At 36.1% G+C, this 12,925-nt stretch overlaps 1 protein-coding gene across 1 annotated transcript in view; it reads left to right on the plus strand.

Annotated features, from left to right (window-relative positions):
• CDC14A (cell division cycle 14A) overlaps positions 1-12,925 on the plus strand; it is a 67,170-nt gene that overhangs the window by 11,544 nt on the left and 42,701 nt on the right. Inside the window, 2 exon segments of the mRNA XM_030031969.2 lie at positions 430-505; positions 8,010-8,102. Of these exon segments, the coding sequence (XP_029887829.1) occupies positions 430-505; positions 8,010-8,102 (169 nt within the window).

Raw genomic sequence — 12,925 nt, forward strand, 5'->3', positions numbered from 1 at the left:
ATTTGGCTTATTCTTCATAGTATCTAATGAGATATTCTCATATTCAGCAGTTGCGGAACCTTTATCTAGGATGACATCAACATGGCTTAAAGGGGAGTAGATCATGTCTTGAAGTTCTTCACTCTGTAGTTTTGGCCAAAACCAGACTGGATATCAAGGGATGAAGAAAAAATTCTGTAGTTAGTGTCTGTATGTAACGGAAAGGGTAGTTACCTGAGCATCTTTAAACTGAAGCTACAAATGCTTTCAAATTCATTGTTACTATCTTCCTCTTGAATGAATCAGTAAAGGGCTTATCTATTGTACCATATATATTGGCTACTCGGTATCCCCCAAAAGTTACTGCATCTTTAACTATCAACAACATTCATGTTGAAATTTGCTTAGCTGTTGTATAAATAACACTTTTTTTTGTTCTTTTTCTCCCAGTTTCTACGGAGACTTTGGACCTTTAAATTTGGCAATGTTATATAGATACTGCTGTAAACTAAATAAGAAATTAAAGGTAAGCTTTGTTTAAAAACAATGTTCCTATATTTTTGTGTTTTGAAATTCAACTAAAATGTATCATCCAGTGTGAAAGTGGTTGTTACGTGCTCATTATCTAGATAGTTACTACTAAGCTTTAGGGTTATTCTTTGTTCTGAATTCTTTTCCCTCTGAAGAATGGAAAAAAATGAATATGTTGTCACTGTTGCTTAGTAGGTGAGGCACTGAAGGCTGTGTTAGTCTTTTTTTTTTTTTTTTTTTGTAACCTTACAGTTTCAAGACAATAGTAACAAAAACCACACTGGCTATTTCATGGGTTTGCAGCATAGGTATGCTAGTATGAATAACTAAAACAGCTATTAAACCAACCAACCAAACAAAAAACCCTCGCACTTGTGAAGAAGAACAAAACATGGGCCCTGACATCACACTATCTGAACTAAGTCTCACTCAGTGGAAAAGTTAAAACTTCTAAATCTCATTCAATTTAATAAAATGTTGCTTCTAATAAGTGTTATGGAAATGTGTTTTTACACATATAAAAATGGTTCCTTCTGTCTGTCTTGGAGAAGTGTCGCTCCCTGTCAATTAATTTATAGAAGCTTTCTTACTTCCATATAATGATTGCTGATTCAAGGCAATTTTGAGTTGCTCTTCACTAAAGATAGAAAATTTTGCTATCTTCTTTGGATATCACATTTAGTTTTTCTTTTGACTGCAAAGTGTTGGTCCTTTTTTTATAAAGTTGTCTAGAATCTGTAAAAGCAGCAGTTAATTCTGAAGATCACCATGACTGAATTTTGTTCTAACAACACTGTCCTATCATAAAACCACAAGCCTGGTGTGGGTTGACACTGGCCAGAAACTAAACATGTGGCAGCTGTTCATTCTCTACTGCCCCAAGCCCAGTGTGGGACAGGGGAGAGAATCAGAAGAATAAAACCAGGTAGAACTTGTGGGTTGAACTAAAGACAATTTAAGTGGGGAATAAGAAGTGGGGAGAGACGGGGCAGGGAACAAAACGAATGGTGCAAAGGCAGTCACTCGCCACCTCCCACCAGCAGACCAATGCCTGGTCAGTCTCTGAGCAACTGCTAATTTAGAAAGACTGCTCCTCAGTTTTATTGCTGAGCATGATGATATACGGTATGGAATATCCCTCTGGTCAATTTAGGTCAGCTGTCCTGGCTATGTGCCCTCCCAGCATCTTGCCCACCCTAGCTTACTTGCTGTGGGGGCAGAGTGAGAAACAGAAGGCCTTGATGCTGTACAAGTACTGTTTGGCAATAGCTAAAACATTGGTGTGTTATCAATGCGGTTTTAGTCACAAATCTAAAACAGAGCACTATGCAGGCTGCTATGGAGAAAACCGAACTCCATTCCAGCAAGACTCAGTACACTGAGTGCATAGCTGTAGATTTAACCTGGTCTCCAAATGCCTGCGGAAAAAGTGGTTTGCAGCATGTGTAGAAAATTTATCAACTGCAAGAAATGAAACTTGTTTTAATTCCAAAGTACTAGTTAATATCACTTGTGTGCAAATATCAAGGAGACCCTTTACTAAATATGACATTTAAAATCTATAGAAATATAAAATATTAGAGCTGTCACTGACAGAAGGGGAAAATGGGACAGCATATGCAATAACATTGGCCACTGTTAAGAGGATTCCTGTATTAAAAATGACATTATGTTTTGGGACTAATGTTTGCTGCCCAAATGAAACCATTGTGCAAGTTGATTCATGCTATCTGCTGCCTCCAGGGGTGTGCTGACTTAAAGTCAGGTAGTCTTAAGAGGAGGTTCTGCAAATTGAGGGGTTTTTAGAATTGCTATAACCTTTTTGTAAAAAAAGTGCTTCTAGTGAAAATTTACATTGCTGCTTAGTACAGAAAATCAGTTACAAATTAAACTCTAATATTTCTAATTTTGAATGCCTGTGTTCATATTGGGAAAACATTGGATTTGCCATTTCTGTGTTAACACTAAATAGAGTTTATAAATAAATACGTTATCTTACCAGCCTATTTTCCAGTGCCACTATCCCATTCAAACACATGACCAATGATGCTCACCCAACTAAGAACCTGTTTTTTTTTTAACCTTAATTCTGCTGTTTGTGACCTTACATTTGAGTTAAAGACTGTGGAGAATGCCCACTTTGTAAAGTGGTTACTCCAGAGAAGAACCAATAATAAACCTACTATTCTAACTTTCACTGTGCCGATGAGAGCTAGTGAGATTAGTTCTGTTTTTTCCAGATTCAAATTGAGACTGTGATCAGTTTGGGACCTGAATAGTCTTGTGTATTACTGTTGAAGTGTACCTTCATACTTGTATAGTTGAACTAGAATGCCTTCAAACTGGACCCTAAGTACCAAGAGTTTCACCCAGAAAATAAGAACACAGCTAATACCTCAGGACTTTGTTGTTTTGGGTTTTTTTTGTTTGGGTTTTTTTTTTTTAAACGATTCAGTATTAAACAGGAATGTCTCTACAGACTTTATTCTTACTATAAGACCATCATCTGCATTGAATGAGGCAAGCTGCTTGTCATAAATGGCTTGTAATCATGGTGATACAAAGATTGTATATTATAATGGAAAAAATACCCAAGGGAGCCAAATTGAAAGTGTATTAGTAACTCTGACACTTGCAGGGTTGATCTAGCAAACCGTGATGTCATTTTAATGTAACTTTTCTATTTTTTGAAAAAAGCAAACATAATTGCAGTGCTAAGTGAAGAGTACAGATGGTCAGGAACAGGACAGAGAAATCTCATGCAGAAAGTATGTGTAAGACAAGTTCATGACCTGTGACTTACCTGCCATCAAGGCATTGATGCAATGAGCAACTGCAGCAGCAAAAGTGTGGCAACTCTCATGTGGTACCAGGGGGACATGTAGGCAGCCTGTGATCAGCGTTTCAGAGATGGGAAGAGCTGATAGGACTAATAACATGGAGAAAGAGTCCTGTTGTGCAACCTGCTGTTTGCATACCCTTGCATTAAGGGTAACCGTGCCCCTTGTCAACAGCAGGAGTTGGCTGATCATGGGAAGTAAAAGGCACTGCAGATGATCATTCTCTGGAAATCTAGCCTCTGCTGCAGGATGGTTGCTGTTGCCATGCTGCAATGCTTTGGGGACCCTGAGGCAATCACAGTGCTTAAGCCCAGATGACTCCTGCCATGATTTGGTATATACCTGGTTGGGTACGCACTTCATGTACTTTTCTTATGAAAACAGTCTTTAAAAGAAGCGTGGCACAAAAACATTATTCACAGAATACAATGGGTTCTGTGTGTATGTGGTATCTCAAAAGGAATTTAAGACTTAGGCTTTTATGAAGTTTAAAACTTCTATGAATAGGAACAGGAGAAATGAGAGTATAAGATCTCATTAAAACAAACCAACCCCCAAAACTTCTCTAAGTCTTTCAGCTATATCTATTTCTGTTTTGGGAGAGGAATTAGGCATGGAGGCAGCCTTCTGCTTTCCCCTCCTTTCTTGGGGGACAGGTGGGGAAGGAGAAGGGTACCAGTTTGAAATGCGCTAATGTCAGACCAATATTTTAAAGTAAACTATTGTAACTTTATGCTGACTGATTTTTAAAAACAGTAAATAGTTCTGAAGAGCCAAAAAATTTATTCAGATATCCATTTGCTGAGAAAGTTGGAGCTGAAGTCCTAGTTATGCTTTACAGGAAAACCTTTCTGACCTTGTTATGTGTGTAATGTTTTGGTTGCTGATTGCTATGGAAATGATCCTGACTAGCCATGTCAACAGCAAGAAAAAAATGCTTGGCCGTGCTATCTTCCTACTTGTTCTTTTGAGTTCTGTTTGGGGAAAAAATGCTTGACTAAGCAACCATGATTCATTTATGAAACAAATATTTTTTTCTTCTGTTTAAACAAGTCTGATTTCATAAAAACTGCTTTAAAAAACCTGCTGTGTTTCGTGTGTGTCTAGCCTTACACAATCTCAGTAAATTCAGAAGATAAATTCAGAAGGAAGGGTAATCAGAGAAGGAGTGTTGCTGAGATAAATGATATAAGTACAGAAGATCAAAGGCAGGAGAGGGAAGGTTCTGGCAGGCTTATGCACTATGGGGTTAACATTTCATGTATGCTAACTGTATTGCTGCTGAATCACAGAGGGGTTTGGTTTATTTTTGTTTTAATATAAATAAACTGCTGGGCATACACATGGAATTATAGTATTTGCATGCATCTCCTTTAGGACAGCTTAGATTTTGAGGCAGGGTTGTGTGTACATGTTTTAATACATCATTTTCTATCAACAGTTTGCCAGCCTTGTATTCACTGCTATTTATATGTACACATTACATCTATATACCTGTGTATATGTATAAAAATAGTATTTGCATTGATCCAGGCTTATTAAACATATTGCAGTTATTTCTTGCTTGAACAATGCAAGTATATTAAACCATATCCATTAAATAAAATACTGTCAAATAATCTGGTGATTCTAAACAGATATCAATCTAGTAATTGTCCACAATGTCACCTTCTAAGTCTGTCATCAATTTTTGTGCAAGTAAATCTCTCTTGAGGTCTTCAAGAAACAAGAACTGATATGTTATTAAAAAAAAAAAGTAATTTCACAATGAAAATAATTTGTTCTGGAACCCTTTCAAGTACACAGTGAATTAATTTTATCACCTGAAACAAAACCTGCCACACTTCTCATGTAACCTCTGCTTTTAGTTCAAAAGATTGTCCGTAAGTATATTCCTCGGGGATGTATCTTGATAGATACTGTTCCATTATGTTGTTACCTTATATCTTTTAATGATGCGTGAAACTGCTAAAATTTTCTTACTGGTAAAGAAAAATATCTTTAGTGCTTAATAGTGCATGTATTAGTTTTGGTTTAGAAAAAAGATTATTTGTAACTATGTTACTATATTATCTCTAACTATAGCTATCCTGTAGACAACCTGTATTGAAGAATTCTTATTTGAAACATTTTTTTGTTCTTCTGAGTTGCACAGTATCTACGGGAACTAAAGCCCTAATCCATTCAGGTGGAGCTCTGGAGCTGTAAAAACAGTCACCTTAAAGAACTGTCTTTACCACTTGTTACCATTGAACCTAGCCAAAGGAATAGACTTAGCTTATTAAACATGGTCATAAAATCAATAGTTTTAAAAATAGATCATATAGCTTAGTATTGATATTGAAAGTGTACTGAGTTGAGAATTTGTGTGTTAATGTTAAAAGAGGCTTTGCATTGACACTTCAGCAAACACTGACTGTAAAACTTGTTTTTCTGTAACTCGTGCAAATAAAAACAATGGTTTGTTTTATAGGCTTCTGAAAAGTAAAATCCTGATGCAGTTTTCCTCTGGTTGCTATGCTGTAAGCTGTTAATTAATGTCAGGTTTCGATTTTGTGTTAAAATTTTAGTCAGGATTCAAAAAAACATTTAAATGTTTCATACAGCAATACGGCTCATAAGGATTAAACCCTTACAGTTTGAAAATGAAGCAATGAAAATGATATATTGCTTTCACTTAAATGTTTGGGGAACTTTTAAGGTGAGCTGTCACTTTTTGGCTACTTCAGGTACGAAAGCGTCTCAAAATTGGAATGACTTGACTTACCTATATGATTAAAAGAACCCATTCCATAAAATAAAACAAGAAATATGGTCTTATTACATAGAACTTACTTCCGGCTAGCTAGCAGAATATGCTTTTTGCAATTTAAAATAGTATTTCAGGTGAACTGTAAACTGTTGGAAAGAACTTTCCTTTAAAAGTAGTAGTAGTCAACAAGTTATAATTGAAGTTCTGTCACTGTTGCTGAACTCCTGTAATCTTATCCCACCTACACATCATGGGTGGAATTGCAGTTAGAGAACACTAAAATTAAAAAATTGAGGAGGGGGAAGAAGGGAGGGATCCGAAAATACCACCATTAATTTTGTCAAGTTTTAATAATTGAATGCTTCACTAATTAAATAACTACTTGTGCTTTGTATGTTTGCATATACACTGAGGGAGATGTTGCTGTTGGTCTCAAGAGACGACTTCTTCCAATCAACAGCAGCCAGCTATCTGAGGAGTTACAGTCCTATTTAGATATACTCAGTTGTGTAAACTCTCACTCCTTCCACCTATGGAAGTTGTGGGTAATAAGACCAGGCTGGAATGTACAGTTAGAACTGCTATTAAAGGTGCTATTCCTGGGGGGTGGTGGGAGTAAGACGCTTGCTGTGCTACATACATCGGTTTTCTCCTGAGTTTATCAGCTATTTGTTTTTTTGCAAAATTTGATTCTGTGGTTAAAGCTGTCCTAAGATTTGCAACAAGATTTAAGGTGAGAGTCGATGTTTACAGATTTGTGGAAGTGAAATACAGTTGGCACTACTTAAATAAATAAAACACAATTCTGCAGCAGTTACCTTATCTCCCATCCCCAAGTGTCATCAGTGCCAAGAGTAGGAAAAGAAAGTAAATTAGAATTGTCAAATTGGAGTTAAAAACCTGAAGTGGGTAACAGCAGCACTGGTATAAAGGCAGTTTATAACATGTGCAACTTTTAAAAATAGAAATGCGCTTCAAATATTTAGAAGCAGAATCCAGTATATCTGTTGATGACTTCCTCACAACTGTAGTAGTACTGCAGAAACTGTCAGGAAAAACATGAGTGATAGCATTGCAGAATATAATGAAGGTGTAGCAATTCATTAAGCTAAAAAAAAAAATAATGCAATAAACTGTCCAACTTGCCATTTTTAAGTGAGAATTTTATCTCTCTCTAGCTTTAAATAGCTTTGCTGCAGTTTGTCATTATTGTTCTTTTTCTGGTGCTTGTTGGTCTTGTTTTCAATGGGAGTTTTGTCCACAGGATTCTGACAGAGGCTTCTTTTCTTAAAGAAGAATTGCAAGTGTTACTAGTTTTGTCTCTGCCTAGCCTTTTTTTTTCAGGCTTTTCACTTTTGCAATCATTTATTTTCTTTTATAAATTCTTGCTGTTGAAGCTTCCTAAAGATGTCTGTCACCCCATTTTTAGGTAGTATAGATGGAAGAGTGGTGTTTAACTTATAAAACGCCTATAAGATTGATTGCTTCAGTTTTTCTCTTTTCCACAGAATTATGTGCTAAAGAGATTGAACATATAGGAGGGTGTTTTAGTCTGAAAATTTCAGTGTCTTTAATCAATGTTCATACCTATTTTTCAAATATTTAAACTTGGAAAAAAATTCCAGTATTTTATATTGAATGTTTTGGTTCAACTGCATTTTATAGGACATTTTTGCAAAGAAAACTAAGAGATCTGTCCTGATACAGCAGCTGTTTCCCTGCACTCTTATCTATAATGTAAGAAGATTGTTTATGGTATCAGTAATTTTGTCTCCTTTAATTTTAAGAATCTCTCTATAAGATTTTTTTCTGACTTATTTTTCAGTTTTGGAAAAATGACTTTTAAAAGTATTTTTAAAGTGTATTAGTCTCTCAGTAAATATGCTGTCTTTTTTTTTTTTAAACAGTATTTCAGTCTATCCAGAAAGAAGATAGTGTACTATACTAGTTTTGACCAGCGGAAACGAGCAAATGCGGCATTTTTAATAGGTGCATATGCTGTAAGTATTATTTATCGCATGGATACTTCTAACTTTCCTTAAGAGACATCTGTTATGTGTAAAATAGCAACTCAAGGGATGGTCCTTTAGGGAGGTAGGCAGATTATCATTTGATTCTTCTCTAAGCTGTCTTTGAAAATTTTGCTGTATGAGTTTTAGGGAAGCCCTGTCTTTGGCACTTAACTCCATTTACTTTACTACACAGGGAATGGCTTTGGCAGATCATGTGCATGTTTCCCATAGGATACCATTTTCTTGAATGTCAAAAATGCAAACCACAAACTTACCTGTAAGCTTGGCACTCTTGGGATCAATTGCTGCTCATGGTAGTAGTGAGATTCATACTGGGAAGAAGAAAGCTTTTTCGCACAGCCATTCTTAAAGTTACTAGACCAGAGGCATAGTGATTATTGGATGGATTTATTTTCTCAGTTAATTTTCATAGCCTACCCAGAATAATGAAAAAATTGAGGGTTTTCAGCCTTCTGATATTACAGATAATATGCAATACACAGGGCTGTCGTCGTTACACAAGCCTAACTTATTATGATATCATGTAAGTTTTGATAGTCCCAAGCTGACACTTGCACACCCACTTGTGTATCTTCATAGCACTGTGCTCAAACTTCAATTTCATGTTCCTGCTCTACTGTCCAGAAGTGGAGCACTCTTGTAGAAAACTTGAAGAGTCTTTGCGATAGCATGTTTTACGCTGATAAAGTATTCAACCTAACAAGCTGCTGGTCCTGAGCGGACATTCACATGGTCAGCTGAGTTCTGGAAGTGTCTGTCAAGTCAGGCTTTATGCTGTGTGAAAGCTAGTATATTTCTTTCAGGCCTGAGGTCATGCTCAAAGCAAAGCTAAATAAATGCAGATGATAATATGGAAAGAATTTATGTTGCAGATTCTTGTAATTAAACCAAATGTTTTGCTACAAGTATGGGGATAGTGTGTAAATGCTCTTGAGAAAGAAGATCTATTTAAATTTAAAGATTGGGGATTGGAATTTGGAAAAAAATTGGGGATAAATTCAAATTTCAAAAATCTTTGGATTAGATTTTTAACCCTTGGGAGTAGACCTGATGGAACAACTCTGCAAAACAAATAGTAAGAACAAATGAGTTAGAACATTCTAAGTTTGTTAAAGTTTTTGACCATACAAGGTTATATTTAATAATGCTGGAATAAATTTCCAGTTCTGTGTTTTATTTTCTGTTTAAGGAGCCTCCAAATTTGATAGCATATCTTTATAAGCTTTGCAGTCCCTTCAGATCCAAAATCTGTCCAAATTGTAGCATCTTCAGTAATGATTCCCACACTATAGTTTGTAAAGGAACTTCAGTCATTCCATTCAGACTGCTTTTTGTTTTCTGTTTGCATCATTGTGTCTCCAGTCTGTATTTAGAAAGATTCACTTTGTGTTTTAAAGCTGGTCTAATTAAGCCTATAGCTAGACAACATTCGTCTAGCACATATGTAGATTACAACATCTAATTGCCTTCACTGGATTGCTTTTGTCTGTTCCTGCCTTCACCTTCCGATACATCTTAGAAGCCTTGGAAAGGGTAGAACACTGGCATTTCGAAGAGGATAAGATTATATTTTTATTCCCCTTGTGAAGTTGTTGTTATATGACTATCTCAACTAAGTAGCGGTTCTCTGGATAAGGGGTTAAAAGGCCCTTATCAGTATTAGCTAGACCCAAGGAGAGAGTGTGCTGCTGAAAGAGAACTTCTTGCAAAGACAGGTTGTAGGAACAGAAAAGTGAGGAGGTACATAAGGTGCAAGACAGACCTCCAAGTAGAGGACTGATCAGCTAAGTAAGACTATGCCATATTTACAGTATTTAAGACTTAAACATGGGAACAGTCTGGTATATTTGGTAGTCCTTATTTGAAGGAGCTGCTCAGCAGGTAAAGCTAGGGATAAGCGCACACACTGCAGGGGGAGGGCAGCAGAAACCCCTCTAAAGAAAGCCGAGATGGGGAGCACATAGTATGTGTACCATGGTGTGACTGTGTGTGTACTTTGTAATGGATATCAGGTGGTACATCACAGAAGGAGTTGGTAGCTTATGTGTACAATAAGGTAAATTAGTGTGCCACAACTGCATGCACATTTAACCCTACCCTAGCCTGTTTTAAGCTGCTTATAGCTCTTAATTGCTAGCACATGCGAGTGATCTACATCTGCATTTGATACTGTTACTCTCCTGTCAGACTAGTAGATGTTTTAAGTATCTTCTGATTATTGAACATACTGTGTACCAAGAATAATTTTTTACTAATACTGTATTACCAGTACAAAAAAGTATTTGTTCTCTTGTTGAAAACACCTTACAGTCATTTTCCAGTTCATCTCAACTTAGTGTAACATTGGAAAACAGTTTGCACAAAGATATCCAATATGTTACATAAGTATGTCATCCCAGAATTATTTCTATAGATGTATATTCCTAAACTTGGAAGTGTTATGGGAGTGCATTCACCTTGTTCTATTATGATTGATACTAATTAGTGTCAATAAATTCATAAAATGAATATTTGTTTATTCTAAAAAAGTTATTTATGATCTACCTAATAATCTAATTCTTGTTTTTTAATTGCAGAAGCTTAGCTTTTGTAATCCAGGCATATTCATTTCACACTCAAGAAATAATATTTGCATTTTTGGAGTGTTTTACCTGTAAATGCTACATTCAGTCAGATGCAGTAGATGTACGCTCTTGGGTTATGTGACAGGGCGATTCCTGACCTGAAGGAATCTAATTGTATTCTTCAGTAAAAGAACTGTGTGTAATTGGCAATTTGATCTATCACAATTTGAATATCACAAATTGTGATAGATACATATATACTCCTTGATTTAAGGCCTTCTAGATTTTATGTCTTTTCTTCGATTATACAAGCTTTTTGAGACCAGAAAGTCTTATAGCTATGAACTCTACCAATGTGTGAAAGTTAATTGAGAAGTCTTGTTTTATTTGTCCTGGTGTTAAAATATTAAGTGTAAAATGAAACGTGGAAAACTGTGGATCAGGTTCTAGGAATGGGTTTCCAGTGGTGGTTATGCAACTTAGATTGTTCCATTAAACAGCTTCTTAGACATGTTATACTGAAATACCCTATAGCTATTAAAATACTTTAATGCGAGTCATAAATTTAAGTGAAAGTTAAGTCTTGAAACTTTATTGGCAATAGCTTGCCTGTTTGTAAGTTGCATCTTAGGAAGATGCGTTTTCTAAATTTCATTTTTTACAATGGACTTTCAGTACATTTGGGCTAATCGTGTCCAGTTGCTAAATTATTGCCCTTGCTTTTAAGAATTCTGAGAAGATTACTTCTGTCATAAAATTCAGATTAAGAAGAAAAAAATATTTAAAGTGTTACAAGAACAGAAGAACACACGGACTTCACTGATCTTACAGAGAAGTTCGGGGTTCCTCCTAAATGGCCAAGACTACAACACAGATTGTTCAGTGATGTCAGAAACGGGGTGCTACTAGGCTTTGCAAAGTCTTACCAGGCACCACAGAGAATATTTTAAAGGTAGCATTGCTTTGTTTTTCCCTTCATCTGTTTGGAGACTTATTTTAGTTGTTAGGATTTTTTATGTAGTCTTCCACAACAGTTGATTTTTTTAAAAAAAAAAAAGAGAAAGGAAAAAAAGTCTAAAAATTGTTTTAAAGTAGTATTACAAGTACTTTCATGCATACCAAAACTGAAGTAGTCTGGTTTGACTCAATTTGTCCCGAGTAGTTTCAAGGGGGGTGAGAGGGAGCAGGTTTAACTGAATTATACTGAAGTGATTACATGAACTCCCCACTTGTCATCAAAGAATTCATTCTTGGAGAAATTGTGAGGGAGAGTGCATTTTCTCCTGTCTGATAACATATGGATGAATGGGGCTGGGTCCCTCTTTCAATATTCTTAAGGTATTTGTTATGTTTCTTTTCTGGTTGGAAACCAAGGAACCCCTACCTGGTTGTGTACTCTGCTACCTAGTAAGGTTTGAATTCCCTGGGGGAGAAGAGCAGGAAGAATACTAGTCTGTTTGTACAAGTGACTGCTCTTGTACTTCTAGAGAAATGGGGCAGGGGGAAGAGAGAACATATATGTATGACACTTGCTCCTCCTGGTAAACCTAGAGCTTTAATTCTACCCTTGTAGAAGACTAGTAGTCTACCTAGTAGTTATCTCTTGCAATTCTTCAAAGATCAAAACTTGATTAGTGGACCAAAATCTGACTTTTGAGCACTCCTGGTGAAACATAATGCTTTCATACTGTGGCAAACTCTGAAAAGAGATCCAGTGAGCTCTTTTTCCTTTTCCTTGTAGATAGCAGATGGGCGGGTCATATTTCTTTCTCACAATTACTTTAAGTATGTATTTTGGTAGTAACAGCTTTTATTAGACTTCTGTAATGCCAATAAGGGAGAAAAGCTGTTGAATTCTTAAGTTTGTAATTTTATTACAGCAAATGACTGGGTAATAGTGAACTACTGTGACATGTTCAGTTATTTGCTGGCAGTAGAGTTTTTCCTTAATTTAAAAATATGAATTAGACTTCTCAGCCCTACCTGAAGCTTTAAGGGTTTGTTCTCTTGTAATCTAAGCATATCACACTACTCAAATCCATAATCCCTCCCTTGGAGGGTCAGCAAGTACAAAGGCTTTTCAGTTACTGCAGTGTGTACAGCCTCTGCTGTTTCAAGCAACACTTTCCTTCAGATTGCTTTAGATGGGCTTCACAGAATTCTTGTGATAACTTAGCAGCTCTGGGGTGGTTCTGTTCCCTATACTTCTAATTTGAAAATGGCAGG

Source organism: Aquila chrysaetos, chromosome 12 (genome assembly GCF_900496995.4).
Source record: "Aquila chrysaetos chrysaetos chromosome 12, bAquChr1.4, whole genome shotgun sequence".
Taxonomy (NCBI): Eukaryota; Metazoa; Chordata; class Aves; order Accipitriformes; family Accipitridae; genus Aquila; species Aquila chrysaetos.